At 36.6% G+C, this 23,564-nt stretch overlaps 3 protein-coding genes across 3 annotated transcripts; 2 read left to right on the forward strand and 1 right to left on the reverse strand.

The window, feature by feature from the left end:
- Window positions 1-2,136: 2,136 nt before the first annotated feature.
- LOC147294900 (uncharacterized) lies at window positions 2,137-3,451 on the forward strand. Its single transcript, XM_086231225.1, has one exon. The coding sequence runs from the start codon at window positions 2,153-2,155 to the stop codon at window positions 3,449-3,451; it is 1,299 nt and encodes a 432-aa protein (XP_086087351.1). The 5' UTR covers window positions 2,137-2,152.
- Window positions 3,452-7,688: 4,237 nt separating this feature from the next.
- Window positions 7,689-8,583, forward strand: LOC147294901 (uncharacterized). The gene is made up of 2 exons (XM_086234043.1): window positions 7,689-7,899; window positions 8,063-8,583. Exon 2 carries the CDS (start codon window positions 8,081-8,083, stop codon window positions 8,378-8,380), a length of 300 nt encoding a protein of 99 aa, XP_086090169.1. The 5' UTR covers window positions 7,689-7,899; window positions 8,063-8,080; the 3' UTR covers window positions 8,381-8,583.
- Window positions 8,584-10,514: 1,931 nt separating this feature from the next.
- Window positions 10,515-14,123, reverse strand: LOC147294902 (Phototropic-responsive NPH3 family protein). Its single transcript, XM_086233797.1, has 5 exons — window positions 14,005-14,123; window positions 13,184-13,440; window positions 13,006-13,075; window positions 11,604-12,881; window positions 10,515-11,179 (listed from the first exon to the last, which is right to left on the reverse strand). Exons 2-5 carry the CDS (start codon window positions 13,240-13,242, stop codon window positions 10,682-10,684), a joined length of 1,905 nt encoding a protein of 634 aa, XP_086089923.1. The 5' UTR covers window positions 13,243-13,440; window positions 14,005-14,123; the 3' UTR covers window positions 10,515-10,681.
- Window positions 14,124-23,564: the final 9,441 nt, after the last annotated feature.

A 23,564-nucleotide genomic window follows, 5' to 3' on the forward strand; every position in this document is an offset into this window, starting at 1 on the left:
GCTTTGGTAGAAAAATAGATTACCATTATGAATAGTTAAGTGCCAACTTAACAATTACAAGAAAGATTACTTATGACTTTATGAGTTATGGGTGGAGTTGCTACTTGAAAGAAGGTTAAATAAACTTAAGAGTAAGGACAGCATTGGGTTAGTGGAAAGCTTGTTTCCTTTTCTTCTGACTCGAGGAGTACAATCCACAGGAAACTTTAGTCTCCATCCCACAACCAACAGAACCTAAAAGGTCTAAACCCAATCCCTTTAAAGACCCTATAAAACCCCCTATATCAGAGACAAGTCCATGTGACCCATAAATCCTTGGTTTTGAAACCCTAAACTCATCTCTAATGCAAAATCAGGTTGCCCCATTGAAAATTGCATAAATGGATATATTCGGTAGCATACATGAAAGCTAGAAAAATATAACAAAAACCAAAGTGGGAGGAACAACTTCTGAGCGCCGCCAGTGTAATCATTCAGAATGATAATCACAAAGAAGAGACAGAGATAAAAAAAAGGAGTTTTTCTTTTTTGGTAAACGAAAAAAAGGAAGTTCTTCATCTCTCTCTCATTCCAAATTTCCAAGTTCCCATAATTTTTTTTTTAGAGAAAACAACAAAAGCTTTTTCAGCAGTTTACTTTATGTTCTTGTCCAAAACTCCCGCGGCTCTTTCATTGTTTCGATCACATGTTAGATGGAGACGTGTAGGTGTATAGACCCATTTTTGGAAATGTGGGTCATTTGGGTTTTTTTTTTTTTTTTTTTTTTCAGTGGTTTTTGGGTTTGAGGGAATAAATGAAATGTGGGGGTTGAAAAAGGAACTTATAATTACTTCAATGTCTTTAAAATCTTCAATCCACATCCGTCATATTCTTACTTCCACAGTTCCACTTCCCTCCTACTTTTCTTTCATTGCTCTTGGAAATAGGCCATGACAATTACTCTCGCCAATAGTGTTCTGCGCTGCCACAAAAAATGCACCTAGCACACGTCGCAAAAATATGTGGTGAAAATTATGAATTATTCTACTCTATTTTATCAATTCATCCCATAAAATACTAAAATGGGATAATTTAGATAAATATTGACTTCAAACATTCTTATGCTTCAATTATCACACGTCATATTTGTACAAAAAATTAGTGTAGAAAAGAATTTGAGTTTTGTTGATTTTTTAAAAATCCTCTCTAATAATTGAAGATGTATGAGATGCAAATCGAAGGATAAAACGTAGGTGCCCACTTTTATCGTGCGAACATTCAAATTTTGACTAAAATTATTAAGAGAGCAAATTATGTATTACCACCTTCTTCTAAGAATGACATCTGTCATATAAGTAAATGTACTTTTATTTTAAAATTAATTAAAATTTTAATTAATTTTAAAATGAAAGTACATTAACCCATGAAATTTTAAAAACCCTTTCACTTTCTCAACCCAGAAGCCCCACCAACTCCCCTCCTTCCCGCCGGCCAGTCCACACCGGTGACCTCCCACCACCGGCGCCGACCACTCTAAACCCTTGGCAAAACTAGTATCTGTGTTCTCCTCCCATGACTTCTCTCAAGCAATAAACACTGTAGACTCGATTTGATTTCACTTTTGAAAAAAGTGGTACCTTCACATTTATAAACCAATGTATGATATACAACGTGTTAAGCATTATTTACATTTATATTTATTTGCTTTTGAAAAGGTAACATTCACTAATTAAGAGACTAGACTTGAGGTACCCTCTTAGGGGGGAAATTATCAGTCTCATATCTAAAATACTAATAAAGTACATGTTCAGTAACAACTTAAAATACAAATAAAAATTTTCTCAGAAAAAATAAAGAAGAAAGATAGAGAAAATGATCATGGCCCTCTAAAGTCATGGACGGTTGGGCCAGTAGAAGATCCTAGTCGTTTGTTAGAACAAACCTCTAAGAAACCCCTGGATTCTCTACTTTTCGAATTTTGTGTTGCAGACCATGCATGGAATAAACATCATAAATCATTCACTTTCCACCTCCTACCCTTTCTCTTCTCTTGAGCTATAAATACACCCACACTTCCACAGTGCACTAACCATCAACAAACCCCAAACACACCACCACTCTCTCCAAGCTTCAAATATATTTCAATTTCACCCACTCTCAATCAATCACAAAAATGGAAGAAGCATTCAGAAGACTCAACGGTTTAACCCACGTGTCCGAAACCGACCCAGTACGCGCCCCAATCCCTGATCTCCCAAAAAAGTCAGCCACCACCACCAACAAACGGTCCCTGAGAGACACCACCGCCGGCTCTGGCGGCGGCACAATGAGATACCGTGGAGTGCGACGCAGGCCGTGGGGCCGTTACGCGGCGGAGATCCGGGACCCACAGTCGAAGGAAAGGCGCTGGCTCGGCACCTTCGACACGGCTGAGGAGGCCGCATGCGCCTACGACTGCGCCGCTCGAGCCATGCGCGGCCTCAAGGCTCGGACCAACTTCGTATACCCGGCATCGCCGGCTCACTCCGCCACGGACCATCTGCTCGCATCTCCGTTCAGTTTCCAGAAGCAATCCCAGCCGTCCGTGAAGAACCAGGTCCCAACAGCTCGTGGGTGCTACGGCGGCCATGCTTCGAACTGGCAGCCGTTTACACACCCATCTACTGGTAACATGAACGACTTGTCTGTTTCTGGGTCCGTTTCAGAGAGGAGTGGTAGTGCTTCTGCTACTGCTGCTTCTCTCAACATGCTATTCCTCAGGAATTTCATGAATAGTAATAATGGCAACAATTCTTCATCGTCAAACCCTTCCAATTCGGGTTTTTATAACAACCAGTTTCCGTACATGAATTCTTCATCTAATTCCTTTCCTACCGCTTTCTCATCTGCTGCTCCTCCTTCGACCTATAATTTGTCAGGAATGACTGGTTTCATGGGCGCCTCAGCCTCATCTTCTATGACTGCTACTACTACCACTCTTCCGCTTATGGATACTACTAATTATTCCGCGAAAACCACCACTGACCAAGTTGATGAGTCCTCAGAGTTCTTCGCAATGGAACCATCGGATTCGGGGTTGTTAGAAGAGGTGATTCACCGCTTCTTCCCAAAACCCTCCTCCAGAAAATGTGACCTTCCTCCTCCAGAAGCCGAATATAATGCTAATAATCCTCCACTTCCAGCTAGCTCCTCGTCTTTTATGTCTGTAACCCAACCCTTTGATCATGGCTCAAAGAATATAAAAAATGAGCATCTGGGTGTTTGCTTTAACTTGGACCAGCAGGAGGTGCCGCAGCAGCAACAAGTGTTTGGAAATTTCAACGGATCAATGGAAATGCCATTTTACAATGAAGTTCATGTGCCAATGAACATGCAGGTGGGAGGTGGCGCAGAGCACTCGATGATGATGGTGGAGAACATGTTCCAGTACCCAGAGTTTGTGGGTGGCTTTGCGGCCAGGGTTCACAATTAGCGAATGCCTCAATCTCTATCGATCGACCTTCTGATGCCAGATCAAGTGTCGATCATGAGGTAGAGGCGTAGAGGTCGCATCTCATTTACGAGTTTGCATGTATTTCGTTTCTCTTACCATAGAGTCATGTTACACAAATGCTGATTTTAGGGTTTTTAATTTAGGAGAACAGAAATGGAATGAATCAAATCACTAGCTAGCTAGCTGTTTACTATGTATTTTAATTTTTCTTGTTAATTAAGTGAGTGGGCTAAAAAAGAAATCTAATTGCTCATGTCCATGTTGATTACATTATATATGATCAATCTAAGTTAATTCATATTCCAAATTTTAACATTCTTAACTCTTGGCTCATTTGCGTTTTGTTTTTTGATAGTTTCATTGACTTATGAGAAAGTACTGTCCAAGTTCTGAAAATAACTCAATTGGGTTCACTGTTGACCTTGGAAACACTCTAAAGCCTGTGGTTGGACTTTCCTGCTCTATGTTCTTTCTTCAACTTTACCAGAATTAGTAATGTTACTTGTTTTGATAACGAGTATCTCTATATATCTGTCTCTTGCGAAGTGGGGATTAAATTTGAACACATCGCTTGCCACAAAGTATGATAATATTCATTTTATCATTATTTATCTAGTTTTCAAAATATATTATTTGTTTACTCCTTCCCTTTTATTTTTTGTCTGAACGGATGTGCGTGGTTGCATACTTGCATAGAAAAAACTTTATAATGGAAAAAATTTGGATATTTTTGTAGAAAGAATATTTGATGAACTCAAAAAGATTCGATGCAAATATAAAACACCCAAATTATTTTATATCTATGTGAATTCAAAATTTTTTGTTCATTCTTTGGTTGTATATGTAAAATTCTAGAGACTAATTGACAATGAGGTAAGTGTCCTAGGAAAAAAGAAAAAGAAAAAAAAGCGATCCCACGAATATTGATCAGGTGGGATAAAAATTGGTACCATTATAAACTGCATATTGGGTAGTTGGGCCGACCGGTACTGCCCTAGTTACCAGTGTGTTAGGCACAGTAGAAGACATCTGGTGTTCCCTGCATTAATTTTGTATCCAATAGTCAGTCCAGTCTAGAGAAAATAAAATTATGGCTAATTTAGTCTTTTTTTAGAAATTAGACCAACCTAACCCTTTAATGTTTTTCCTCTCAATGTTTTTCCTTTTCTAGAAATATAAAACTTAATTAACCTCCTTAAGTTGGCCTCTTAGTCTAGGTTGTGGAAATTGGGGTATTAATTCAAATTGTATTACTATAATATCCTGTGGAAATTGGGGTATTAATTCAAATTGCAATACCATAGTATCCGTATATCTTAGGCTCAGTAGAAGACATCTGGTGTTCCCGACATTAATTTTGTATCCAAGAGTCAGTCCAATCCAATCTAGAGAAAATAAAATTATGGCTACTTTAGCCTTTTTTTAGAAATTAGAACTAAAACCAACCTAACCCTTTCAATGTTTTTCCTTTTCTAGAAATATAAAACTTAATTAACCTCCTTAAGTTGGCCTCTAATTAAGTCCAGCTTGTGGAAATTGGGGTATTAATTCAAATTGTATTACTATAATATCCTGTGGAAATTGGGGTATTAATTCAAATTGCAATACCATAATATCCGTATATCTTAGGCTCAGTAGAAGACATCTGGTGTTCCCGACATTAATTTTGTATCCAAGAGTCAGTCCAATCCAATCTAGAGAAAATAAAATTATGGCTACTTTAGCCTTTTTTTTAGAAATTAGAACTAAAACCAACCTAACCCTTTCAATGTTTTTCCTTTTCTAGAAATATAAAACTTAATTAACCTCCTGAAGTTGGCCTCTAATTAAGTCTAGCTTGTGGAAATTGGGATATTAATTCAAATTGTATTACTATAATATCCTGTGGAAATTGGGGTATTAATTCAAATTGCAATACAATAATATCCGTATATTCATATATAATCTCTATCCACCCCATATATTTGGACCGTGCTCTCATTGCACGTGTATCATTATTCACAACTATAACCATGCATAACCTTCATATTGCAATGGGCAATGGGAGATTTGCGTAATTAAATTCTTTTTGGTTGATAACTTTATTAAATTTTATCACAATGAATAACTTGGACTTTAGCATTAGTGTACGTATCACTTTGTCCTGCATGCAAACTTTAAATTGAATGCTTGAGTTGACATTAACATAATCCCTTTTAACTAATTCATCAATTCAATAGATTCTTCGTTAAGAAACGAAAACGAATAAACTACCAACAAAATTGTAACACAATGTGCATATATGATTTCCACTTTGTAATTTTGTATATACACTACTATTTTATGCATACAACTCATATATGTGTACATTTATGTGATTCCGTTACTAATTAAATCCTTAATAAGGTTATTAAATAAAGATTTTAAATGGTAATATATATGCTTCACACTAAAGCATATATTTCATACCTAATAAATAAGCTGCACGAGGAGAGTTTATGATTTAATTATCTCCACGCGGCGCCTACATGCATATTTGGGAAAGCACCTCACTAAGGAATAAGTTATAACTCAATAGTCTGAACTCAACAAGGGTTTTAAACTGTAAAGTACTTTTCTAAGTGTCTAATAATTGAGATCAATATTAGAAGCTAGGTTCTAAGTACTTTTCCAAGTGTCTAATAAATACTGGTTCAAAAGGAGGATGTGGGGGAGGGGCTAGTATTTAGTAATATAATAAACCTTTGACCTTTCTTTAAGATCCTAAAGAATCCTTTAATTAATAAAGGAGGTTAGCTACTCTTCAATCTTCATACAAGCTAGCTTTTGGGAAACTACCATTCAAACCCATGCCCTGCCTATAATCTTTCAATGGAAGCCCAAAAAGCCCACAAATGAATCTAATAAAGGGTGCACTTGTGAGTTCTGATATACAGGGAGTGAAAATGAAGGGAATTTGTCTCAAATGTGGAAGGAGAAATGGAAATTATTGGGTTGGGTTTTTTTTTTTTTAAGAAGCCCAATGGTCTCAAATCAGGGACCTTATCAAGTTCAGTGGGCCACTAGAAACTCCATTCGCAGAGGCCCAGTTAACATTAGTTGACCGTGGGCAACTGGAAAGTCAAACAAATTGCAATGGGCGTGGACGAAATTGCTACAAACCATTGACATTGCTGTAGGCAATTACTTCTCAACAGTTGGCTAATTCTTTGGAACAAATGATCTCTTTCATGCATATCTTTAGGGAGGGCCGAGGGCAAATTTTATGGTGGATGCTATGCTATCTCTCTCTCGGTCCATTCCTTACCGTCATTTCGGGTAAGAGATCGCGGACTTCCTTTTATAATTTTCTCGGTTTTTTATTTTGATTGTTTTAGATAAAGTTGTAGTGATGACCTAATGGTTTCCTTCTCAACATACCTGAGAGAAAAGAGTTGGTTTTTGGAAAAGGTAAACAGAAGTTATTATTATTTTTTTATATATATTTTTTTATGTAGTCCCAACTTGTAGTATCCATGCATCGATCACAATATTTCTGTGAAAGTAAAACTCCCTCTACTTTTTGTAACAAATGCTTGGGAATGGCATTCATCATTCATGTGATCAAACTAGGTACAACCGAATTGGGTGATGGAGTTGATGGATAAGAATTGGCTTCTACTTCAATTCAGTACGTGCCTGCAATATTTTCTTCTTCTATTAGTCCCGCCCGCCTTATCTTTTTCTTTTTCAAAGCAAAAAAGACATGCATCCACGAGAATCTAGATCATTACTATGATAAATTGTGGGCCGGGGTACTCCTATAAAGATATATATGCATCTTTCAGAGGGATCAAGGGTAATCTCTCATGATATACTCAATGCAATTACCCAAAAAAGAGAGGAAGAGATAGATGCTAGGCAAATCTCTATTTTATAGATGATGATGATGGCGATGACCGGTTTTTAGAAGTTGTTGGAGCATTATGAAAAGTGATAGAGATGTAGGTGGCATGTTAATGAAGTTTATTATTACACCCGTGACTCGTGTGTTTGAGAGTGAAAAAAGAAATTTCATGAGACCATCCTATATAATTTATGTATTTATTTTTTTTATCACGTGATAAAGAGAAATAGAACGTATGTATAAGACGTTTTCATTAAAGTTTTTCTCATGTGAGTGAGAGAGAGAGAAACAAAAAATAAAAATAAAGATTTTGCATTTGCGTGCCCTACTTCCCAATGCAATGCCCATCAAGGTTTCAAAACACAGTGGGTGAGTGAGTACTGTATATACCCATCACCTTTTGTAATCTTTAGCTATAGATAGGCTTAGCCTATGCCTATGCCTATGCCTATCCCACCTCTTTATCTTTCTGTCTCCATCTCTTTCTTCGTCTCTTAAAATTAGCAAGTAGATCTTTCCAGGACAAGTTCCATCCTCAACCAATTTTGGGTTTTTCTTTCTGGTACGAAATTTTACTTCCTTTAATTTCTGTCACTACTCAGTACCAATTTTGTTGTTGTTGTTGTTGCATGTAGTTGTTTTTGTATGTTAATAGATTAGATCTTCTGTTTGTTTGTTGGTTTAATTTGTTTATTTGTTTCCCATGCCACCACATATATATTAAGGTGTACGTTGATTAATTAATGGAGAGTAGCGAACAAATAAGGAAGAAGGATCATATGAATATGATGAAGGTGAAGATTCCATCATCAGCAGATCAAAATCATCATCAGATGGTGAGTGATCAAATGATGATGTCAGCAGGAGGAGAAGGAGGAGGAGGGCTGACAAGGCAGCTGAGTACCACAAAGGCCAGCAATTGTCTTTGCTCCCCAACCACACATGCCGGTTCCTTCAGGTGCAGGCTTCACCGTGGCCCATTCCTTCAACGCACCAAAAGCATGGACTATGCTTCACATCGATCATCCCCACCCAACATCTAATCTAAGCCTCCCATGTCTTATGTCTATCTTCTCCTGCTCGATCTGCTCTGCTCATCATAATATATTCATAATTCTAGTAACTCTCTTTTATATCAAAATAAGTCATATATGTGTACCTTGTTGCTACTATATATGCTTTGTTTTGCTGCTCTTTTTATTGATAAATTAAGCTGGCATTTTATCATTAATCCATTTTGACATAATGGGCTTTGGATATATTGGGTGTTACCGCCCTACAGAATATCTTTTCTATTAGCATTAACTGATTTTGGTTATAACTGGTACTAATTAAGCAGGTCCTGCAGCTAGCACCACAGGCAATTCAATCTAGTTCTTTACTTGAACTAATTAACATCTGCTCATTAGCCTTGTTAGGTTCAAATATTAAAGAATCAATGTCATGGGTCTCCTGGCAAGGAAATCATATATATACATATTTAATCCTCTGACAATGATCAAAACTCCTGCTTGGGAACAATGGTGTATTAATTTGCTTAAATGGAGGCTGATCCAACTCAGGTTGAGTTGTTGAAATTGCTATTACCCAGTTTTCTCGGAGCATTCAGCCCAATATTAATTGGCCCTTGTAAGCACATTAATTATACGGTCAATACATATAGGTGAACTTGACTCTAATACTATTAAGGAAATTAGAGCATTCAATTCAAAATCAATTAGTAAAAGAATGAGAGACCCAAAATCCTTAAAAGTACTTTATATAAGTCTATAATTTTCTAATGTATGGACAACACAAGTTAAAGCCACAAATGGGTTGATGTTGGTTATTAAATGAAAAAGTGGCTTTGAGATCAAAATGGGTGCGAGAAGAAAAAAATTATGTGGCTTAATTGTTGTCGCTACTATGACCCTGTTTCCAAAAGAGAGTATCAAAATGAAATGGCAGAATTATGAATAACATGGAGCTGCTGCTGCTTCGAAACAATTCATGACAATGTATTGCGGAGGACAACTATGATGACTTCAATGAAGGACAAGGACAACCATCACCAATTCACCATTCACCACCACAAGTAAAAATTCAGTCCACCCCTCGATTTCGATGCGTACTAATTTGGCTAAACAGTGAGATGTCCGTTTCAGCATGCAACTTTGATATCAATGATATTATGGGCAATTGGGCATATCACTCGATCACTACCCCCTCTAGCAATATTCCTTCCAACAATATATAGCATTGACATTCATATTGATATTGCCTTCAATCATTTTTTTGGATGATAGTGAAAGTGACCCACATTACTTATTTTCTTTTTGCAATTGGAAGTCAATTCAATTGCAAAAAGATTGGGAAAACTCTAGTATGTAAGTAAATGATAGAAAGCAAGCCCATATTTGTTTTTGGATTTATAAGCATTTCTGCAACAAAGTAATGCTAATAAGCCTTTTCTTGAGTTTGTGATTTATGAGTCACCAAAACCAACCTTTGCTTAGCACACTCTATAGTTCTTCCAGCATTGCATTTTTGTACCAATGTTTACCTTTCTTTCTCTTATTTTCTTCATCCTTGTTCTCCTAGCTAATTGTTTCTGTTAACTTCGCATTCTTTAGATTTGTATCTTTACATAACCTTTTTCTTTGGTTTGGTCTTCATCAATTTCTCTCCTTTGGGTTACTGACACCAGTTAATGAATGGGTACTCTGTTCTAGGTAAATACTGGTTAATTATTCTAGTGAGTTTTGTCTCTTGTTGTTGTTTTTTTTTACTTCTTTTTGCTCCAAGTCTCTGTCATGGTGCATTGTTTATAGTATCTTGTCTCAACTTTCAAAAAGAATTCTCTAACCAATAAGAAACCAACGCTGTCTTGAATCCATTCTACTCAGAGGGAAGAATAAAACGAAAAATTAATCTTATATTATTCAGAGGAATTTAATTTGTAAGCTGAATAATTAGTTCAAAATAAAATTATAAAAGGACGGAAATTCCAATACTACAGCAGTGCATTATGGTCAGGTACATGAACTCTCCTTAGAATAAAATTTTGATCAGCAGGGGAGGATCCAAGGAGGTTTAACAAAGAGACAAGGACATGTGTTGCAGATTTCTAGACAAAGACACCAAAATTGGTCCCACAAATGGTCATCTACAACTAATAGAGATTTTGATCCTTTCAAGTCCTGAAAATCTTCTTTCTTATTATAAAAAGATTACATGAACAATGCACATTGGGATTTTGTTCCTAGTAAGTTACAAGGAATATTGAGAAGAAAATTAAAGCATAGTATATATGTTACTCTTAATTTGGATTGCCATACCCAACTGGAAAATTAGACAAAAACCACTCAATTCTTTTCACTGCCACTTCTATTGATGGACCACAACTTACTGAACATTCTTTTGGGACGAGTGGGAAGCAAACAGAAAGACTTGAGCCTTGAACTTCTTCCAATTCCATCTGGGTGCATACCATTTTCATCCAAGTCATCGTCTTCATCAAGCTTCATTCGTAAAGTTGACATGCTGGACTTGGGGGATTTAAGGCCTGAGACACTCCATTGGTCCTCTGCTGGGATGATAGAGGTTGTGCTTAATGAGGGTGGAGGCCTTGATGGGTCAATGTTATGTGTGGCAAGTAGCTCCCTAATGTTGCTTGGCAACTCGGTTACTTTGCCACCAGCCATGGCAGCTCGAGCTTGCTCAAAGAAAAGAACTTGGACCACCACTCTTAGTGGGAGTAGCTCATTTTGTGCAGCATGCATGCAGGCCTCCATAGAGAGCTTTTTGCAGTCTAGGATTCGACACAACCTCTTCCTTTCACTCTTATTGAGGTCTGGATGTGCCTGTTATTCAGGCATAACAACTTTAATTAATATACATGACTCAACATCACAAGAGTAGTTGACATATTCTGTAACTAGCCAACTTCTAACCTTCACAACAATCTGTTTTTCTATGCAGTATAACAAGTATAGAGATCAATAAATTCTAAAACAGAACATGGACAAAACATTAAATCAAAGATTAGTTATTATTATGTTATTCAAAATGTAGACTCATTCCTGCTAAATTTCAAGTGGGTCAGCCTAATCCTAACTGGTATTAAATTTTGAATGTGACAAGATTTTAAGGTCAAGAGAGTTGGTTATCTACTTATAATTGTGACCCACATCCTAAAATCAATTTGTGACAGTGAACTATTGCATAAATATAAATACAATAAAACTTGTTTATGGTAAATTTGAGAAACTAGTATCTTGTTATTACCTTGAGATAAATGTCAATAGCTCTGTAGAGATCATCATGGTCAAGCCTCGCAAAATCTGGTATTGCCTCAGCAATTGCAATGAACTTTGAGAGAGGCAGTTTCAAATCCCTGGCAATCTCCTGAAGATACACATCCACAAGCTTTGCCACCTTCAGCTTTGAGCTATGTGATGCTGAAGATGATCTTCGACTCTCCTGGAACTCGAAATCGATATTCTCTGCTGACCGAGACCTTCTCCTTTCAAAACCAAGCTTGGACCTTGGAGGGCTAGTTGGGGGACTCTGCCCCTGCAACATGAACTGCTCCAAAATTGTCATAACTATGTCTACATCATACAAAGTGTTGGTTTCGTATAATACAGAGGGTATTAACAAATCACTGACTGTTGCATCCTCTAGTTGAAGCCCCACTCTTCTAGCCAATTCCATTTTGGAAGAAGAAGAAGCATTGAGAATATTGGCTGCCTTCAAGAGTTTAAGCAGAAAACTGGTAGAAGCAGCACCTTTCTCAGCTGGAACTAAGCTTACAATTGATTCCAAAATCAACCTATGCTTTGAAGTTACATCATTGGCTGAGTCTGAATCCGAGTCAGATGCTGCTTGTTTATGGTCACATCCATTTTTTGAAATGTTGGGTACAATGGGTAGCCATCGAGATGCATAGATTTTCAATGCATCCCCTACGAGATTAGAGGGTATTCTCCCAGCAGATTTAATAGCAATCATGGTTCTCCAATAGAGGTCTATGCCCAATTCTGCTATATCTTCAGCCCACCATCCCTTGTTTGCAGGTCTATTATGTCTCAGACTCTCTGCACCATTGCATGACATGTTGTCATCTCTACCCCTCCTTGAGTAACTATGTGACAAACTAACCTTTGAAGGGTTTGTGAGGACTTTGAAAGCAATTGCTTCAATGCATCTGCTTGTAATTCCAAGGTCCTCTGACCACAAAGGATAAGCTTTTGTGCTTTGTAGAGTGGCAATTGAGTCCCTCCACCCATTAAGAATGCAAGAGTTGAAGAAAACTTCCAGCTTATAAATAAGGTTTCCCTTCTCAACATCCTCTGTCATCTGCAAGTACTCGGCGGCACATCGAACAGATACAATGTTGTAGGCACTGAGGGTGATTGTGATGCCATAGCAGAATTTTGCACAGAGCTCAAATGCCTCAACCCCACTAGGAAAATCATGGAGTTGGATTATTTGGTGTTGTGAGGATTCAGGAAATTCAGAGCATAGCCTCTGCAGCCGCAAACACTTGGACAGAAGAGGAAACTGTGTGCCATGTGCAAATGAATCAATTTAATGAAAACCAATAAGCACCATTCAATTGAATTGTATCATTTATTAACTTCAACATCCCGTAATTTATATTTGTGAGAAGTTCTTGAGTGTATACCTTGTGAAGCAAATACCTGCTTCCCTTCACTTGAATTATGAGATCACTTGAAACTTCAGAGGAGACTGACCTGAATTGAGCAGAGAAAAAAAAGAAACGAAAAATCTCTTAGTACCTTGATTGATGAATATTGCATATCAAAAAGTAACTTCATATTTGATCAGATGTGCTCTCTTACCTTACAGCCTCAGTGGTATAGAAAGTATCTGGCCGAGATCCAAGTTTCATAAACTTCATGATTGATTCTTTTATTTTCTTCTTACATGCACATCAGATGCTCCTTAAACATGCTTGAATTAGCTATTCCCTACTTCTTGATATATAAAGACGTCCGTCCCTTCTAGAACACCAGGAGGCACTCAAGGCTCTTCTTCCAACAAGAAGCAAAAGTTGTCCACACTGGAATACATTCAAGACCACCCATTTCCTAATTGACTAGAAATTGGTCCATAAAAAGCCAACCCCAGAAAGTGAAATTTCATCAGCATAAAGGAAAAATGAAAGAATTTTCTTGGGTGAGAGAGGATATCCAAGAACATAGGAAAAACCAAGAGCTCTTGTTGTGGGTGTGATACTTACTGAGTTATATATATAGAATATGTATCAGAAATGGTCAAAATGACAAAAACTCAAGAGGATCAAACACACCAAAGTCCAGGTCCTATCAGTCAAATTCTATACCCCATGTGACTTGGACATGCAAACAAAGAACCTAAGGTCACTGCAATCCCAACGAAATCGCACCCCCAGCAGGTCAATCAAATTAAAAAGAAAAAAAAAAAAAACTAAAGCTGCTCTAAAACAAGTAGACAAATCAAATTGTTAGACAAACATCACTCAAAGGATGATTTTTAAGAACACAACCCGAATTTTAAAGCTTATGATATACAGTCCAGAAACTGAACCTGCAGGCTGCAGCTAATCATTCATGGGAAAAAAAAATTAGCCCTGAAGTTTGTAAAAATGTAAAATGTAAAATGTGAACTTGTGTTTTTGTACCTTGAAGAAAAATATATATGGCATAGCGCATATGGCCATGCCAGCGTGCATATCAAAAGGTAACTCCCACGTGCTTATCTTGAGCCCACTTGAGCCCCTTCTCTCTCATCATTGCCACTGCATTTTTTATTGTACACCCTTCTTATTATTTTTGTCAAACACTATTTTATACGCAATATCGCTTTGCCTCCTCATTGTCATTATTAATTTCTAAAAGGGAATATCAGAGAAAATTATAATAGTGGAAAAAAGCTAAAGATAAATGTATTTATACTTTTGAATAAAAAACAAGGAATATAATAAAGTAAAAAAGAAATAAGGAATAGGATATGTGTATCGCTATCAAAGATGGGCTTTAAGGCTTCAAGCCTTTTAACCATTTCTCCACCTACAGCCTCTGCATAGTATGCCATAGTCCACACACCACACCATAACATATAAATGGGCTAATACCATAACTACCCTTGTGTTTTGGTGCAATATCGGAACTACCCCTTTTTGCATTGATGGCATATGGCCCATGACTGTGTGACTGAATATTATTGGTGTGGACATGAAGAAACATGAATGAATGATGTTAGATTGTTAGGATGAGGCAAGTGAAAGCTTTTGGTCCTAAACTTCCATAAACGTAAGGCTGGAAAAATGCAGAATTTTCTGGCAGTTGAAGGTCGTCGTCCACATATTTCACATCGGATTATTATGGGCTTGCCGCTTGTGATATTTTTTTTTGTTCATATATGAACTTTGATGCATGATCGTAACAATGAAACACTGACAGCAATGCAGGCCCCATATTGCAAACATGTTGAGTCATGATCATATGATTCTAGTAAGTGAGCTGTGGCCCTTTGATATTGAACTAATACCATAAAAAGTAGCATTAGTGTTGTTTATGTATGGGGTTTTAAAGTCCAAATGAGGCTTGAGGCTTAGAGATGGAGAAGAAGGCGAAAATCGAACTCTTTCTTTGGAACGTGTAGACCCATGTATTTTCTTGGATAACCCCTCAATCACATCATCTGTTGTGATCCAAGCTAGGTATATATTAATGGAGTCCCAAAAGTTCAACAGGCGTTCATATCACTATGCAATATTTTCTTCAATCATTAATGGTGGTTTGCTTGCAGCTAGACCAACCCTTCGAAAAATATGCAAGTACTCAACTACGTAAGGAATTAAAGAAGATTCAAATCACGACCAGAAAATCTATAAATTTTGGAGAGAAAACAAGCAAGTAATTAATAGGTGAAACACTCAAGAGTCTAGAGACTTTGATTTACCAAAAAAGAGTACATATATGTCGAGTAAAGTGCTGGCACCCTATTGGGGCATAATTACGGAGAGAATAAGACCCAATATATGTTATGTCTCCATCAATGTCTTCCAGATAACAGAACCTGTGGCTGTCTTGGCTCGATCCATGCCTAGTGCCTACCTCAAATGTTGGCAATCTGGCAGGTTTGACTGTTTAAATTGTTTAATTGATATTTGGGGAAAAATAGTACCAATGATGCATTAGCATTTAGCAGTTGGCTGTGTTGAGAGTAGTGTGAAGCAATGTCCCACATCGGAAAACTAGAGCTTAGCATATGTGCTTATAAATCTTGGACCTCTCCACCCATTGCCAATTGGTTTTGGGTTGGATGCTCTAATTCTATCATGGTATCAGAGCTTGGTTATCCGCGTGTAAGGCCCAACGGCCATACGTACTCCCACGTCACCCAATACAATTTGTTCACGTATAAGGCTCAAAATATCGCCACACGTGCAGGGGCGTGTTGAGAGTAATGTGAAGCAATGTCCCACATCGGAAAACTAGAGCTTAGCATATGTGCTTATAAATCTTGAACCTCTCCACCCATTGCCAATTAATTTTAGGTTGGATACTCTAATTCTATCAAGCTGGGGTCAAATGTAGGCAAGTGGCAAGTGGCAAGTGCGATATTTTATCAGTAAACAGATTGACAAGGGTATTGAAATTGAAATATTGAAGACAAGTGGAATAGAGGTAAAGGTGTTTGTGGGCAATAGTTGATGTCCACTCTACGTGAGAAAGAGGAAGGTGTGAATGTGTGATCGACCACACAAATGCTGTAATGGTCCTCTTCCTGCTGCCCAAGGAGGCGGCCAACCGACAATATGGGACCCTTATACTTCCTAATGGGCCCTATTTACAGTTTTGCATATACAGGAAGAGGACTGCAGTGGCCAACCAATTCCAAAAGGGTTTTGGCTATATTAGACCTTAACCTTGTTACCATTTACAGGTATGCATACAATACTTACCAACTAATGGTTTTTTTTTTTTTTTTTTGGTTTGTTAACTATAAGTTGCATGTCACAGATTTTGTTACTTAAAGGAAGGAATAAAGGTGTTTTTAATTTTACTTCATAGGACAAAACTCAGCATCAATTGATTGACACCTCATGCCAAACCGTCGGCATTTCACACTAATCCCAATTGTAACTGTAGATGTAATTACTGCAACTGCAGCTACAACAATTAATGCAGTTACATTATGCACTCGACACTAACTTTAAATGTTAAACCAATAAATCGCCTAAAACATATTTAAACATACTATTAAAAATCTTAATCAAGCCTACAAACATTAATATTCAAGTAGAAAAAAAAAAGGATCAACAGCTATTGAGCTCTTTAAGAGTAATAATTTTTTTTTTTTTTTTTTTGACGGCATCTGATGGTTTATGGTTGGATGGTATTGATCACATATATATATATATATATATAGTTGGATATGCATTTCCCACGCGTACAGATTGTGAGGGTATGACTTTATCTAAGAAACACAAGGACCCCACAAATTGTGTGCATAGAAATCCTGTTGTGAAGGTGGCACCACAATCCCATATTGGAAAAGCTGAAAGAGACTTAATTTGGTCAGCAGTCAGCACTGCATTGGGGAGGAGAGACTAGAGAGAGAGCCCTGTAACTGTGAGTCTGTAAATGCATGATCGATACAATTCATTCCTCTCGAACACAACAAGAATAAGAATAATAATATTACACCCACTAGAAATCGTATCTGCCTCTGCTGGAAAGGGGTTGTGTATGCAAATGCAAAGGTCTAATACGTACAAAATTTGAAGCCCCAAAAATAAAGCTAGGATGAATCTTAGATACAGACAGTGATTACACAGAGCTAGCTAGCTGTCACAATTGATCTTTCCTTCCACATATATATGTCATCTCAATTTTCCATGTTTTAATTAATTAACTACTTCTAAATCAATTCATTTTTCATGTTTTATGGACCTCTCAATATATAATCTGCACAGCCCAGCTCTGCACTACAGTACAACATATCCAAGACATAAAAAATTGGGTGATGATGCTGTCTCCTGTATATATAATCGTTTTCTCTTTTTGAGCTTGTAAATGAACAGAGAATGTGCACATTACTGAATCATGCATGCTTAATTATTTTTGTTCATATGTAATGTATGTGACAGTTTATTGCAGTTTGTCATGTAATATCACGTTCATTAATTTTTGCCTAAGTTGGGTATTCTTTTTGGTAACTGTTTATGTCAGATCGAGTCTCTCGCATCAAAGAAAATCAGAAAAAGGGCTAAATTCCAAAATGAACATTTAAGCATTTGAATTTTGAGGGATCCCACATGGCTTCCAATATAAGCACCTCCATGCAATAATTATTCTTCGTACCAGTAGATTCTATATTGCGAACACTACTGTTGGGGCTCAATAATGAGACGTGATCAAGAGGGAAACAGCAAGAACAAAATTTCAAATCAACAAGGGTACAATATGGTCTGTCATCACATCTTTTGGTCTTCTCTTAATCTATTGTCTCTGGTTTGCTTGAGAGTTTAAGTTAAAATTAAAATTAAAGGGGACCAAAGTGTACTAGCTTTTTAGGTTGATATACATTACAAATTTCTTAACAATTTAAATTTTTAAGGTTCAGTACGTGATTGTTGAGGTTAAGTAAGTCCTAAGTTCAAAATCTTCAACCTTCAATCTTCATTCTAGTGTGAGCATCACTTACATTGTCTACATTATTAATCTGTTGTCTAACAATATTAAACTCAAAGAAAACAAGAAGAATTTCATGCATGGATTCTAGTGTTCCCTTAGTTCTCTAATGCCTTCCATAGTCTAATAAAAACTGAAGAGTAGGGCCACCAAGAAAGTGCTTTCTTAAACATTTTCTCTTTGTTGCATCACAAATGCCAATTGCTACATTTGGTCTAAAGGGGCAAAAATAAGTATGATTTGCTTTGAATTAGTTGATCCACATATAAGTTAACTAAATGGAGGGTCAATATAGGAAGAGCCAATGGTGGGTAAAATGCGATAAATTGATAACGACCCTTCTCTTTCCAAATAGAATTAGGCCACATAAACCAAACCAGTCTTTTGTAATTGTAGGACTAGGGTTCACCTGCAAATAGCCAAATACCAAACAATAGTTTGGTAATTTGGTCTCTGATTTTCAGTATTAGGTATTTTTTTTGTTTTTGGTCGAAAAGTATTGGGTAGTTTAATTACACTTTACAGACAAGTAATGGTGGAGATCCAAGGAGAAAATAGTCAAAATGAAGAGGTTCAAAGCTTGAAAATCACATTTGTAGTTGTAGTTGGTAAATGATGAGGAACATCTCGCTTCCCAAAGATACCCACTCTCCTCTACCATTTGTCAAAGATTCGCGTGCAAAGCATGTATGGGCAGGATGAGTGTGAAATGACAATTGTGTTTTTAGCTTTGGCATATTATTGACCATGAAAAAATAAAAGGTAATCTATAAGCTTCTGTTTATATGCTTGATTAGTACTAATCCAATTATCATAAGCATGCTTTTTCTCGAGGCTTTGCTTTGACATGAAAGATATACCTCATCATACCATATATCCCTTCCTCTTTGGTGGCTTGACATCCACACTCCTCTGTTTTGCTCACAGACCCAACAAAGTAAATTACTTTTGCGCTTAGTTTTACCTGTTGAATAGATACAACCAATGTCTTTAATTTGACCAATGATTTTTTTAATTTGTTGTATATAGGACAACAAGGATTAGTACTAATCCCATATTAAATGGCCTAAATTTCTAATAAAGTCATAAATATTTGACATAAAAACAGTCAATTAACATGTTAAACTTAATGTTAGATCACACTGGCTCATGTCCTATAGAATCTCACGTCAAGAATGTTAGACCTTGGGTCATATTATATATGAGGCATAACTCACATACATCATCCAAATTTTGCATACGTTTCCCATTATATCATCAGTGAATTGGGACTTGGGAGTGTGTTCCAATAAGTGGCTGAAAAAAAAAAAAAAAACAAAAGGCAGTGTCCGCTGGTATGGATTGTTATCAACTTTATTAAAGGTGTTAGATTAACATAATCTGAAAGACAAAACTGATAATTCCTTCCTTAATATCTCTATTTTGGGGTCGGTTAGATAAACTCGATCATGCTGATGAGGGCAAGCATACGGGTCATTCAACTCTCCTTCGCTTTTGGGTTGAAAGTTTTTTCAATTATTGCATCATTCATGAGTGTAACATTTCTGTTCATGAATGTACTCAAAAGTTGATCAATTGTCCAAAAATAAAAATCAAAAGGGAGTTTTGAGGATGGCAGAAACCTAAGGGCGTATTTGGCTGGGTCTTGAAAAACTGTTTTTAAACATTAGATTGCTATAGAATAACAATATACCAGAGCATAAGATTTTGAAAACTTGATGAACATGGGCTAGCATTGCTATAGAATAATAGAGCAGACCATAAACCATTAAACCCACACACAGAAAAAGATAATGGTAATCATTGAGGCCCCAGCCATAACCATAGCAATGAGCACCAGAGAGAGCAAGTCTTGGTCAACTTTGAGTTAAAGAGAGGGAAAAGAAAGAATTAATTGATAGGATTTGGAGTGTTAGTTGAAGTTTGTGGGTGTGGCACCTGTTGCTGTGTTGATGATATGAGTACTATTCTGCTTCAATTCCTTTCTTTGATTTAAGGTTAGCCTTTTGAGCAAGTTATGATCTGATCTCATTATTGAGAATGGACCTTGTGGCCAAAATTGCATAAGGAGTAGTGATTAGGTCACCCAAGAGGAAGGTGCTTGATGAATTCCATTGGACCACCAAGTACGAGCAGGTGTATGTAATAAGTGCAAACTGTTCATCCCATTTGCAAAAAGTTGATACTGCAGCAAGGAACCAAAAACAAAAAAGTGCTTATCTAGCTAGTTATCTTGAAGATGAAATTGTTGCATACTTGCATAGATTGAGTTTCTAATGACGGACATTAATGGGCCTAGCACAAATTATCAGCAAGATCCAATCCAAGCATAAATTATGTAATTGGCCGGGTTGGCTTGACTAATTGGTTAATTAAAGAATGTCAGCCCTTGTTCATAAATGCAAAAAAGCAGTGTGTCTACTCTAAATCAAACATCAATTAGTTTCTGTCATTAGAAACTCAATCTATGCAATCAGAAGCATCCAACTTGTTGTTGGTGGTGCACAAGACTACAAGAGGAAGAGAGTGTGAAGCAGATACTGATGAGAATTGGGTCCATTTTACAGTGACCAAAAGCTGTAGATGCCCAGATAAGTGGGTGACAACACAAGCCCCATTACATAGAGCATGCATTTTTGCACATTAATATGGACAAGACTGAGAAAGAAAGAGGCAACTAAAAGATATGCACAGTATCTAGCATGGCATCCCAACATGTGAAGTTTGTCTCTGAACTGAAGAATATTTGTCAGTATTGGGGGTTTAGCTTGCATGCATGATGCATATATCAGAATGAATAATCTTCGATCAGTAGGAGTGTATATAGTAGTCTCTGTAGGAGCCAGGTGGCCAGTTGGTTGACAAACCCTCTACACCAACCCAGTTGGCTTGCACACGTGCGCTCTTGCATTTGCATGCCTCCTTTGTCTATCACTCTACACTACTGTCACGTCCCAACACACTTTCACATTGATGGAACCAATCTAACCAAATTCGATTCATTTCAATATAACAAAAGAATGGCTATTATTCGTTCACCAGAATCCCCACAAATAAAAGAAGAATTATTGGGCTGGGATATTTACTCTTCTTCAGATATAGCTGGAACAGTTGTGGGCTATTTCTATCATATGTTCTTGTTGGGCCCGACTTTTAATAAATTGTATTATGGACCTTGACTCCATTGGACTGATGCTCATTGGGCAATTACCATGCTAGATGAAACCCCTACTAGAGGCCGTGAGGCCTTGACCCAAACAACGTAGGGGCCTCAATTCTCCGGTTTGGCTATGGAAAGAATTCAAAATGGAGAATGATTTGACCAGAAAAATGATGGATTATTTTAAAAAAGAAAAAAATCAGACATTCAAATGGAGAATGATGCTTTTAATACCATTATTCAAACGTTAATGGGAAGCCTTCTTGTTTGACTTTAAATAAAGTTGTAAAACGTACCGAATTGGTAGGAACATTTAAAATGGGCCAACACGACTGGCTACTGTCTAATGTCTATCCTACGTGTTATATTATTCAGATGGAGAAGGGTAGTGGTAGAGGAGGCCTATAAAATGCACCTATTAAAAATCTGGATCATTGGTAGTGGACCTAGTGGTAGATAAATAATATTTAATTAGTGATTAGCTCAAGTGATTGAGAAATAGTAAGAAAATAAGTTATAAATTCATTATAATAGATTAAAAGTTCCATAATAATGTAACAAAAAAAAACTGTACAATTCTCACTATATAATCAGACAAACTCTATGATTCTAGTTTTAAGAGAATCATAATTCCAGCCAAATAGGACAAGAAGTTTGAAATCAATTTTGATAAGGCCAATCAAGCCTTCAATTCTTCGGCCATTAAGCTTCTTCAAGCCATTATAAATATTTTTTCTCCATGGTCAAGTAAAGTAAAGGTACGTGTAAGTAAATTTGATTCTTCATATATTTTACTGACTTGATCATTGGAGCACCTTCTGTAATAATCGTTGATACAACAAACTACAGAGTTATATATTTGATATTTCCAACAGAGGATTAACATTGAGATTGAATTATCAATTGCTCGATCATTAGCTGCGCAAATCACGTTCCAGATACCGTTGGGTTGGGCATCTAATAAAATTGCTTAATTTGTTTCCTTGTCCAGCAGGTACAGCAAGCAAATTAGGGTGCCTTTGGTAACGTTTTACAAAATAATTTTGCATTTTACAAATTCAAAAAATGACAAAAATGCTTTTGGTTGCTATATTGAGAAAACCGTTTTTGAAAAACACAAAATATAATTTTTAGTTTACAGTGTAAATTCAGAAAATGACTAAATGATGTTTTCAGTGAATTTAGAAAACATAGAGAACACATATACAAATATAAAAAAATTTACAACTAAAAAAAAAAAAAATTTAAAAACATGTGATCTGCACTTCCTCCCCACCTATCCAGACCCACTTCCGGCGGCAGCCCTACCCCATGCCGCTGCCCATCTCACCCATCTCTCTTCATCTCTCATCTATTCCTCTATTTCTTTCTCTCTCTCTCTACCTATCTCTCAAAATATATACTTTATAATCCCTCTATAGTTTCCAACGCTTCAATAAACGGATCAAGACTCCCCGTAACATCCATAGTAGGAAGCGCACGAGCCTTAACAACCCTTACATAGAGAAAATACATTAGTAAAACTAGATCATAGGTGCTTGCAGTATTGTCTCCATTAATAATACGGCCACCAACAACTCTTCCACCTCCAAGGTAGTCGTGCCAGTCGATGTGGATTGGGTTTTATAAAACTTCTCTCTTTTTTAATTATATATTTTATGAAATTGATTAATAATAATTTATAATTAATATTTTTTGTGAATATAATTATTTGGTTGTAATAATTGGTTAATATCAAATGTGTTTTCATTATTTTTGTTTTATATAATTGTTTTTCAATTACGCTACCAGACGCCTTCTCATATTTTGAGAATGCAAAATTTAATTTGTCATTTTCATTTTACAATACAATTTTTAGAAAATTGTTCTGTAAAACGTTATCAGACGGGCCCTTAAAAATGCATTTCCAAACTTTTTAGTTGTAGAACTTGTAGGCTTTTATTTGTTATTATTATATCTCAAACCACCTCTTTTCTTAGCATTGGAAAACACTAGAAAGCCAAGCAAGGCAATCAATGAGACGTTAAAGACTAGCTAGCTATATATAAAAGCATGCATGCACATGAGATGTTATTCAAAAGCCAAGAAATGAATCTAGCTAGCTGTTTGGTCACTTTATGCCCAAACTGCTAGCTTATACGTACAAATATACCTAATCAACTTTCATATATATATATATATATATAGTAATCAATATCATATGATTAAGAAAAAACCAATGCAAGCTAGCTATGTGACTATGTCTAACATCGTCCTTTGTTTTTATCGACAATCAAACTTAGCTAACTTTGGTCAGAAATTCAGAATATATATGTTTTTTTCAATGCCAGTCAGTCGACATGCAAGAGCAAAATTAATATGAATTGAGTCCAGTTGACG

The sequence above is a fragment of the Dryas octopetala genome, chromosome 2 (assembly GCF_963921425.1).
Source record: "Dryas octopetala chromosome 2, drDryOcto1.1, whole genome shotgun sequence".
In the NCBI taxonomy this organism is placed as follows: domain Eukaryota; kingdom Viridiplantae; phylum Streptophyta; class Magnoliopsida; order Rosales; family Rosaceae; genus Dryas; species Dryas octopetala.

Excerpts from the sequence above, each read along its gene's own strand:
- LOC147294901 (XM_086234043.1), top strand. The coding sequence starts at position 8,081 with ATGGAGAGTAGCGAACAAATAAGGAAGAAGGATCATATGAATATGATG.
- LOC147294902 (XM_086233797.1), bottom strand. The coding sequence starts at position 13,242 with ATGAAGTTTATGAAACTTGGATCTCGGCCAGATACTTTCTATACCACT. Across the intron at positions 13,076-13,183 it reads TATACCACTGAGGCTGTAAG|GTCAGTCTCCTCTGAAGTTT; the intron begins GTAAGAGAGCAC and ends TGCTCAATTCAG. Across the intron at positions 12,882-13,005 it reads GCAGGTATTTGCTTCACAAG|TTTCCTCTTCTGTCCAAGTG; the intron begins GTATACACTCAA and ends CATGGCACACAG.
- LOC147294900 (XM_086231225.1), top strand. The coding sequence starts at position 2,153 with ATGGAAGAAGCATTCAGAAGACTCAACGGTTTAACCCACGTGTCCGAA.